Source organism: Zingiber officinale, chromosome 3A, assembly GCF_018446385.1.
Source record: "Zingiber officinale cultivar Zhangliang chromosome 3A, Zo_v1.1, whole genome shotgun sequence".
NCBI classification, from domain to species: Eukaryota; Viridiplantae; Streptophyta; class Magnoliopsida; order Zingiberales; family Zingiberaceae; genus Zingiber; species Zingiber officinale.
In genome coordinates, this window is record NC_055990.1 from 21277606 (window position 1) to 21288041 (window position 10436).

General features: G+C 37.4%; 2 protein-coding genes across 2 annotated transcripts; both read left to right on the plus strand.

Moving 5' to 3' along the window:
- The first annotated feature begins 1771 nt into the window (after nt 1-1771).
- Nucleotides 1772-3674, plus strand: LOC122051368 (heavy metal-associated isoprenylated plant protein 32-like). Its single transcript, XM_042612475.1, has 3 exons — nt 1772-1990; nt 2104-2179; nt 2265-3674. Exons 1-3 carry the CDS (start codon nt 1952-1954, stop codon nt 3395-3397), a joined length of 1248 nt encoding a protein of 415 aa, XP_042468409.1. The 5' UTR covers nt 1772-1951; the 3' UTR covers nt 3398-3674.
- A 2603-nt stretch (nt 3675-6277) lies between these two features.
- On the plus strand, nt 6278-8884 carry LOC122051369 (protein trichome birefringence-like 10). The gene is made up of 4 exons (XM_042612476.1): nt 6278-6729; nt 7258-7647; nt 7773-7931; nt 8228-8884. Exons 1-4 carry the CDS (start codon nt 6368-6370, stop codon nt 8607-8609), a joined length of 1293 nt encoding a protein of 430 aa, XP_042468410.1. The 5' UTR covers nt 6278-6367; the 3' UTR covers nt 8610-8884.
- Nucleotides 8885-10436: the final 1552 nt, after the last annotated feature.

Below are 10436 nucleotides of genomic sequence, written 5' to 3' on the forward strand. Positions count from 1 at the left end.
TGATAACATGCGATTTAATTTAGAGGGAATCATATAAAATTATCAAATCAATAGATTTATCGAGGGATTCAATCTTCGAAACTTGTGCCCACTACTCCACTCTTGCTCATCAATTTATTTTTAAAAAATAAAATTTATCTTATTAGGACAAAATTAAGTCATGGAATTAAAAGATTGGAGTAATTAATGCATCAACTTGAATGGGAAGGAGAGTGATTCTTGGCACCACATGAAAATGCGGTAGCTTCACATGACAGAAGAAGACGAAAAACATTAATTATTTTTTTAATAATTAACAAATACTTTGCAAGTGATTCATTTTATGATTTGTTATTATTTTTTAAATACTCCTCAAATCTTATTATCCGATTAATTTTGAACTACCATTCAATCCCATGAAAATTTTTTATGTTACTAGAGAAGAAGATAACACAGCGTGAAAAATAGAATTTGCCAAATAAAATTGGATAAAAATTAATAAGGCGCGTTTTATTATCATTATAATTGAGCATCGCATTTTTAAAAAATAAATTTAAATACTATTTTATATGAAAAAATACTTTAATTGTTTTATAGTAATTTTAATTAAAATTATTTTGATACACTCATAAATATTAATATTGATTAAAACTATTCAAATATTGATTATAAGTGTTTAAATATTATCAAAATTTATAAGTTATCAAAACTAATTAAATATTATTTAAGTGATCAAAAATACTAAGAGCAACTTTAATCAAATTGTAATAGTATTGATTAAATCTATTAAAATAAGTTGAAATTAGAGTACTTTTAAAATATAAAAAATATTTTTGACGTTTTTAAAATGAGATATCATTTTTATGATAATGAAATAAGGGATGTACGTGTTTTTTATTTTTGCCCAATAAAATTCATTTTTATAGTATTTATCCCCAAAAAAATGCTCTTGGTTTTTGGTGTTCAATTATAAAATACTAATTAGTTTTAATTCTTGATTATGGAAGATAATTATATGATATCAAAGCCATAATGATAAAAAGACGTCCATCACATTTTTCATTTTTAAAAACACTTTTATTATGTCGCAGAACACAATTAATTTTTTTTTATGGTTAAATTTATTAAACTCACTTAAAATTATTTCAATTAAAATCATTTAATTTCAACATTGTTTATCCATAGTTGTTATAATTATAGCAAATACAATTATAACTACTCTAATTATAGCAGTTGAAGTAATTATTATTCATAATTGTCCCAGCATGAAAATAACTATAGTAACAATTGCTAAGATCATAGAAGCTATGTTTATATTTGTTACAACTTTATTGAAGTGAATGTAACAAAATTGAAATAATTCGGATCAAATTTAAATAAATATGATTGAATTGATAAATAATATTTTTTTTAACAAGTTATAATTGTCCACGTTATAATTTTGATAAGTTAGATTGAAAATTAAATTATATATAGAAAAATAAATTAAAGGATTAATTTATAGTCTACCATAAATATTAAGATATAGATTTTAAAAAAAAAAATCCGCCCAAATTAATCTCGGCACTTCTAAATGAAACCCCGTGGGGACATCCCTTCGCTGGGATCATGATTTCAGCTGGCGTCAACTTGTAGACCGATAAATCAGTCATTAAAGTTAAAAGTAAAACATACATACCAGTTTAAAAGATCTAAAAATAGATAAAATCATTAAAAAAACAAGCAAAAATAAACAAGAAGAAGAAAAGCTGGCAGTCTTACCACTGCTTTTGCTGCATGCACCACAATATATTATTAATCAGCCCCTCTCTCCCTCTCCCTCTCCCTCTCACCTTCCCCCACACGGTCACACACTGCCATTAAATAATGCAACCCTAAGGCTCAAGAACCTACACAAATCTCCCTCACCTAAACCTTCTGCCCACTTCTTAGCAACTCTCTCTCAAGCTCTTCCTTCCCCCCTGCACAGACAATGAGCAAAGAAGAAGCCAACAAGTTCCTAAAGCTCCAGGTTTGCTTTCTTTACTTGCTCTGAACTCAATTCCATTAAAAAAAAAGGCTTCTTTTGCCTTTTTCTTTTCTTGTTCCTGTGGAGATTCACAATGTTTCGTGTTTTCTTGGCAGACGTGTGTTCTGAAGCTGAACATTTGCTGCGATGGCTGTAAGAAAAAAGTAAGAAGAGTGCTCCTCAAGATTGAAGGTATTTTTTTTTTGTTGATGAATGTATTGTTCTTTTTCTTTGTATTTTTCAAAGGTTTCGTCCACTGATTTTTGATCTTGTTTAGGGGTGTACACTGTGACATTAGATGCGGAGGAGAAGAAGGTTACAGTGACGGGGAGTGTGGATCCGGTTACTCTCATCAAGAAGCTCAACAAGGCTGGCAAAAATGCAGAGCTTTGGCCTGCCAAGGGAGGAGGAAAGCAGCACCAGAACCTCCCCGGCATGCTCCAGAAGGCTCAGCTTGAGCATGCCAAGGGGCAGCAGAAGCCGCAAAAGGGCGGCGGCGGAATCAAGGAACAAAAGTTTCAGCAGCAGCAAGGGCAGGGAAAGGGGCTCAAAGATTTGAAATTTCCCAGCTTGAAGGACCTCAAGCTGCCTTTCAGGAAGGACGATGGCAAGAAGGTCAAGTTCGATCTCCACCCCAAGGGGGATTTTGACGGCGGAAGCGACTTCGACGACGACGAGGACGATGACTTCGACGACGAGGACGACGATGAGGACTTCGACGACTTCGACGACATGAAGCCTTCTCCCATGGCGAACTTCAATCAGCCTAATGCACAAGGCAAGAAAGGTGGTGGTGGAAAGGGAGGAGATCTGCTTCAGGTGATTAACAAGGCCGTGGGAGGCAAAAATGGCGGCGGCGGCGGCGGTGGAGGAGGTAAAAATGGCGGTGGCGGAAACCCAAACCAAGTCAATGGTGGCGGTAGAAAAAGCCATGGAGCCGACGAGATCAAGAACAAGGGTGGGGCTCAAGGTAACCATGGCAATCCACCGCCAAACAAGGGCGGCGGCGGTGGCGGATTAGGAAGGGGCCTTCCGATAGGCCAGCCCAACACGATGATGGGCCACCAAATGGGAAGTTTGCCCTCCGCCGGAGGCATGGCCCATCCGGGCTACTTCCCGCCCGGGGCAGTGCCGCCGGAGATGATGATGGCCGGTGGAAACCCTTACCAGCAGCAGCAATACCTGCAGGCACTGATGCAGCACCAGCAGCAGCTGCAGCAGCAACAGAGGCTGATGATGATGAACGGACCGGACCGGCAACCGCCGGCTTACCCACCGATGCAAATGGGATACGGGTACGGCCAAGGCTACGGCCGACCGGTCTATGCCCCTCCGCCGCCGCCGTATCCCCACGGGGAGCAGTACTCCATGTTCAGCGATGAGAACCCCAACAGCTGCTCGGTTATGTGAAAGACAGCAAAAAATGTTCGTTTGGTGTGTGGCTTGTTGCTTCATGATCTGTTATCTTCATCATCAACTGTGTTCCTTGCTCTTTAATTCCTTGTGTTTAGTTTATAGTGTTTAGGCCATCCTCATGAGGCCAGTGCTTCAGCTGTATCTCATGGCTCTGATGCTAAAACATCCAAGAAAGATATCGATAAGTTTACTACTTATAAGTCGTAATGTCTGTAACAATAAGCAAGGAAAACTAGCTAAGTTGAAGTAAACAACATTGATATTCCGACTGTGACCGAGATCTTTCCTGGTTTGGCTGTGTAGATGCGCATGATTAATGATCTGGGTTGAATATGAGAGATGAGTCGACTCTCGGTGGATCGTCTTTTGCTACTTGATCTGACGTCTTCAATCAGGCTGGCTCATAACAAATCGGGCACGGCGAACCAACTCCCTCTTTGCTAAGTACCATCAAGCTCAACATTAACGTTCTCGAGCTCTTGGTAAGTACCACCGAGTTCTCCTAAAGTCAACACAACCCCATCCAACTTAACCCCAGGCGTGATTTGAAACTCTAACTGACTCGGATCCCTGTTGACTAAGTCATGTTGATCAAGTCATAGGCATGCTACGTGGAGTCTATGTTAACTGAGTGAAGGAGGCATTACGTGGACTATATGTTAACCGAGTCAAGATCATAGATCCCTTATTGACCTCCCTATCATTTAACTTCTTCATCAGTTTGGAGGAAGACAAAGGGGACCCCTGACCCTTGTGGCGGGGGACAACACTCATATCTTCCACCTCTTCCCGGTTCCCATGCATGGTTTGGGGGAAGTAAAGCTGAAGGCTGCAGCTTGTACCATGATACAAAAGGGAAGAGTCTTTAGGTTATGACAGAGTCTGTGCATCTCCCTTCACTTCGTCGATCGGTATTTGTGTTAGAAGTCGAAAAATGTTTCCCTTGGGAGTTAACTTCTATCGAATTGCATAGGGCGATGTCGATCGGGCTTTACTTCTCAAGGCCTTTTGTCGTGACTAATTAAGCTTTTTTTGTTTGGTGTTCCGATCTATGAGTTCGGAACACATTTGATAGATTTGTATTTTTCTTGACACACATGGTGGCTCTTCTCTTATCGACTTATCGATAATAATAAAATCGATTAACGGACTTTACACATGCAAATCCACGTCCAATAACACAAACTCACAATTAACCTTAATTAAATCACTCAATGAGTTTGTTCCACAATGACATAAATCCGTGTGTTACAAAATAACGTGTACACCCATCAAATAGCGAGATAATATCCAACAAATTCATGTATTGACTTCTAGCTTCTTGATCTTACTTTTCAATCTCAACAATTTCTACCTCCCGGTGTTTCATCCCTTCTTGATCTTTTCCTCCCATCGTTTTGTTTTGCTCCTATCAAATCTTCCCCGACCCCTCTTCTTTTTATCACTATCCTTGCATATGAAGTAAATTCTTTTAGTAGATTTTGATGATTATACTTGTTGGGTTATGTAGTAAAATTAAACAATAAATACAGCAAAATAGGTAATCCACTGAAGATCCATGCGAGTTCTAAGTATATCGTTGGTACAGGATTTTACCTCTTAATGCATAAAACTATTGTGAATATGGAGAGTCGGGTTAACCTAAGGGCGATCAATATGTTTATACCTTTAGTGGTATCCACACAAATACAACTACCACCAGTTAGTCTCTCAAAATCACATGCTAACTAACACACAGTATATATATATATATATATATATTAAATCAATCCATTAATCCAACAAAATGCAATTAGATTAAAGTAAAACTTTGATTATATTTCCAATCATATCATACAAAAATAGATCTATATATATATATATATATATATCTCATCAAGAATTGAATATTCTACATGCTCATTTAGCTCATATTGGTGCTACAAGACGCGAGGGAATGGTTTGTCCCTCTGCGCCGATCTAGATACTTTCTCCTCTTGCTCTCTGAAATTTTATCCATCTTCTTTAGATCGTCAATACACTTTGCATCAGCAATGCACATAAACGACTTAGATACACCGGAGTAGTACTCCGATAACCCTTTCCTCTTTCTCCTAAAGAATATGAAGCGAACAAGTTGTGCAAATGTCGATAGAAAAATAAAATCAACGAATACAAAATCAATTTAGACGCATTTACTGTTGCGGGAGATGAGCCTTCAATTCACCCATGTCGAACGAAGAAAAAGCATCGCCCGAGCAGCTTGACATTGTAATGTGAGTTGAGAGGAGATAGCAATTGAGACAATTATAATGTCTATCTCAAGCAATGATGAACATATATAGAGAGTTGAAACAAAGGTCAGGAGAAAAGAGCTCGATAAAACTCTTCAAATATTGATGGATTCGCGTAAGTAGCGGTTTGATCACTATATCCTAAACAACTTTTAAGTAAATCAAGTTAGATAAGGATGATTTTATTTGTAATATCATATAACTATGAATGAAAGATCTATTATACACAGTCTTATTGTTATTATTAATTTTTTAACTTAATTGGATGATCGCTAAAGTTTTTGTTTTTATTATTTTTATTATTATTATTATAATAATAGTATCCACATGTGAGCCTAATTCAAAATTTTAAAATATAAAAATAAAAAAACTGCAACCTACCATTCGTGATTGGGTTCGAGTTTCATCTATATTGCCACGTTGAAAAATTAAACACAAAGTCAACTTTTTTTAGTGCTACATAGGACCGGTAGTTCTCCTTCGGCTTCTACTCGTCTATAATGTACCCGCTTTTTACCCGACTTTAAACTCCCCTCCAGCGTGGGTCCCATCAACGTCCGCCTTTCATTTTGCTTCTCCCAGCAGCCGCGCCCTTCCATAATTATTATTTTCATTTTTTGCTTTTTTCTTCCTTCGCCCTCTCGATGCTTCCGCGGACGCCGCGAGCTCCGACGGCGGCGTGGGCGGTGGCATGGCGAGCTCTGACGCGGTGAAGCTGTTTGGTAGGCGGGTGAAGTCCTTCGAGCGCGTGGCGCTTTGGGGGATGTTATTCGCGAGCTTCTCCCTCATCGCCGTTTTTCTGCTTCGTTTCGCGCGCTCCGATCACTACGGTCTCGTGCGGGGCGAGAGCGTGGCGGCGGCGGCTGGCGGCGACGGTAGCGGCTGGAAGTGCGATTGGTTCGAGGGGGAGTGGGTGTGGGACGAAGACTACCCCCTCTACGACTCGGCCGCCTGCCCGTTCTTGGACGACGGATTCCGCTGCTCTGAGAACGGGAGGCCCGACCGGATGTACACCAAGTGGCGGTGGCAGCCCACTCGCTGCCATCTCCCAAGGTCAGCCATGTCTTTTCCCTGGATAGATGAGGTTTGTGAAATGAAAAAGTTGAAGGGAAAAAAAACTCTAACCATTATTGATGTAAGGGTTTGAGGCTTGTAGTTTAAGAGCATAAAAGAAAATTTTAAATCTGCTATTTCATCTCAAAATTAACGATATGGGTAGGACCAGTAGGATCCACAAAAAATTTATAGGAAGATTTTTTGATTGTGATAGATTTTTATGTTTTTGATGTGGCATTGAGGTGACATATAGAGCTCTAACCATTGGAAATGCCCTAATAACCGTGTGGTTTCCGTACGATAATCCAGAATTGCATTCTCTATTTTGTACTTTTGAACTTGAATTCAATTGCAATGACTTTTGAAATTCAATGAATGTATATGAAGTTCTTGCTTCTCTTCTAACTTTCCTCTATTTTACTTGGAATTTAGTCATCTGTAGAAGTAGGCTTTGTTTGCATGAAGAAAGGATCTGAAGTTATCAAACCGCTTTCTGAATTCCTTGTATCTTATTTGTTTGTCTAGATTTGATTCCAAAACTATGCTGGAGAAGCTAAGGAACCGAAGACTAGTTTTTGTGGGTGATTCAATTGGAAGAAATCAGTGGGAGTCTCTCTTGTGCATGCTCTCGATGGCTGTTCCAAACAAGAGCTCAATCTATGAAGTAAACAGAAGCCCGATAACGAAGCATACAGGCTTCCTAGTGTTTAAATTTGAGGATTACAACTGCACCGTGGAGTATTATAGATCACCATTTCTCGTGCCAAGGACTCGTGCTCCGGTTGGCACGGCCGGAAAAGTGAAGACCACGCTGAGACTGGATGTGTTGGATTGGACATCAAATAGATGGAAGGATGCCAACATTCTTGTCTTCAACACTGGGCACTGGTGGAACTATGAGAAGACGATAAGAGAGTAATCATTTAATCAAATTTAGGCTCCGATACACATGTTTCGGTTTCTTGTTTCTACCTTAGGAATATGCAGCATTGTGACTTATTTTTATCATGTTCATTTGATAAAACTTTGAATGTTTTTAGGGGTTGCTATTTTCGAGAAGGAAATCAAGTGAAGATGAATATGAGTGTGGATGATGCTTATCAGATGACAATTCAGACTTTGTTTCAGTGGATTCGCAAAGAAGTCAATAGAAGTAAGACACAAGTCATGTTTCGAACATATGCTCCGGTTCATTTCAGGTAATCAACCGATTAGTTTGTGTTCTTCACTCTATCGCTTTTCTTTTGTCTCACCATTAACTGCTCAAGGATTGTCATATAAGTGCTCAAATCTATTCTTGAATTAAACAAACAATGCGACTAACTGTAGTTTCTTTTATGAAAGAATTCGATCGTCATTTTTCTCCAACTACCGAGCATTCTAAGAAGGTTGTGAATTATGAAATCATTATCTTCCTTTACCTCAAACAATTAGGGGTTATCGTAGCACAGATTGCAATACTAAGATTTGTGAAATGCTACATTGCTTTGTGCAGAGGTGGTAACTGGAGAACAGGAGGGAATTGCCACTTAGAAACTCTACCAGAGTCAGGACACCAGCTATCACTGAAACCATGGCTACATTTCCTGAAACCATTTCAGAATGTGATGCCGAAGAATTCTACCGCGACCGAACTAGAACTCGAGCTACTCAATGTGACACGAATGACAGTCCCAAGAAAAGATGGGCATTTATCGATCTATTACCTCAGTTCTTCTCGGCCACCTCTTCACAGGCAGGACTGCAGCCACTGGTGCTTACCTGGTGTCCCAGATGCTTGGAATGAGCTGCTTTACGCGCTCTTTGTGCGACGGGAATCCTTGTATCGTGACCACGCAACTATTGTTGGGAACTCCAGAGTAAAGCTAAGAATGTAAAGCTCTTCAACCCATCTTTTGTTCACTCAATGAAGACGTGGATGCGATCATGAAGCTCAACGACCATCGCAATTTTGAGCTATGTTCGAGTTATGAGGAGGTTTGATAATAAGAATGTAAAGCTCTTCAAACCATCTTTTTGTTGTTATCTAGTAGAATCAAAGGTAAAATAGCATTATTACTTGTAAATAGGCAAGCAATATTCCTCATTTACTTGTAAAGACACCTCAAACTCTCCATGTTAACTATTTAGTTTGAATCTCGTTGTTTTTTTATACATTGTTTAATTTTGTTGGCGCTTGGCGTGGCCATAATTATCAAAATTTTATATTTAAAATTCATTTTAAATATTTTTATTTTATCATTAAAAAAAGCATTGTTTATAATTAAAGTACTACTACATTTTTTTAAATTACTATTAAATTTCTCAGAAAGCACCTTTGAAAGTAAAATAAAAAATATTAAAAAAATTAAACATTAATGAAATGACAATTTATCAAACAACTTAGTTGGTTGTACATATTACCTTAAAAAAACAAAACAAACGTAGCTCATTTTTAAATTGTCCAAATCCCGTAGCTCTTCTTGTTTTCTTTCCCATAATCCCTTTCTTCTTTTTTATTTTATTTTATTTTTAAACTTTAATCTCTCGACCCTCCTTTTTCAGCTCCGTTTCCTCCATCGTCATAGCACCGGTGGCGGTTGTTCATTGTCATCCCTTCGCCTCTGTCCTGCAACATAAAAAGACCTAAGCTTTGGATCAATTCATTGTACTGAACTCCGTCGATTTTAAAAGGAATACCAGGGGTGAGCTTTCCTCACCATTCCATCCCAATTCCGTCCACTCTCTTTGCATGATCCCTATATCGTTATGTTATATATTTTTTTCAACATTTGGTCTCTTTTTTTTTTTTTTTTTTTTTAAGTTCTTATTATTGTTAGAGGTAAAACCCGATGAGTCAGAGAAGTCGATCACAGGAGGAAAAAATGAGCGCTTCCAAAAGATGAGAATGACTTCGTCGATTCTTCATCGAAGGGTGACTCCGATCGTATGAGTGTTAGTTTATTTCTGATGGCAAAGTATGAGTGTTAGTTTATTTCTGATAGCAAAGTAATTTTTTTTTTTCAAATTAAAGATGTGAACTTTGTATGTTTTAGGATGATTTTATTTTTTAACTGGTCGTTATTTGATGAAATGCTAAGACGGATGACGATGATGGAAACTCTTTGAGAAAGAGATGAAGTAGAATGGATGGGAGATTAGATTTTTTTTAAGAAAAAAATAAGGTTATATATATATTTGATTAAGTTTACTTAATAGTATGCATATTAAATTTACAATATGAATCAATGTAAATATCACTAGTTCTTCATGAGTAATAAAATATTGATAATTTAACATGTAAAATAATAAATTCCATTTGTCTTCCCTAAAAATTATATAATTTTTAAAAAGTTTATGTATTATAATATTCATAAGGAGGAAAATAATCAATTTTTCATATATGAATTAGTATTTAGTTTCTATTTTTTGAGTTTTCCTTTATTGATTATGATTTTTTTAGTAAGCTATTTTTATCTTCTTTATGCTTTCATTGCCTTTCTTACGGCTATAAATAAGCTAAGTCAAGTCAAGCTTTGTGTTATTCAAGTTTATCTGATAAGGTTATCGAGCTAAGCCGAGCCAAGATTAGCTTAAAATGAATCAAGCCATTAAAATAATTATTCAAGCTTGACTTGATTTCCTTTTTATGAACTTGAGCTTGGTTCGTTTAGATATTATTGAGTTTTCAATTTAAGTCTGTTTGATTGTTTGAAACTTTTATA

Excerpts from the sequence above, each read along its gene's own strand:
- LOC122051368 (XM_042612475.1), top strand. The coding sequence starts at position 1,952 with ATGAGCAAAGAAGAAGCCAACAAGTTCCTAAAGCTCCAG. Across the intron at positions 1,991-2,103 it reads ACAAGTTCCTAAAGCTCCAG|ACGTGTGTTCTGAAGCTGAA; the intron begins GTTTGCTTTCTT and ends TTTTCTTGGCAG. Across the intron at positions 2,180-2,264 it reads AGTGCTCCTCAAGATTGAAG|GGGTGTACACTGTGACATTA; the intron begins GTATTTTTTTTT and ends GATCTTGTTTAG.
- LOC122051369 (XM_042612476.1), top strand. The coding sequence starts at position 6,368 with ATGGCGAGCTCTGACGCGGTGAAGCTGTTTGGTAGGCGGGTGAAGTCC. Across the intron at positions 6,730-7,257 it reads ACTCGCTGCCATCTCCCAAG|ATTTGATTCCAAAACTATGC; the intron begins GTCAGCCATGTC and ends TTGTTTGTCTAG. Across the intron at positions 7,648-7,772 it reads TATGAGAAGACGATAAGAGA|GGGTTGCTATTTTCGAGAAG; the intron begins GTAATCATTTAA and ends GAATGTTTTTAG.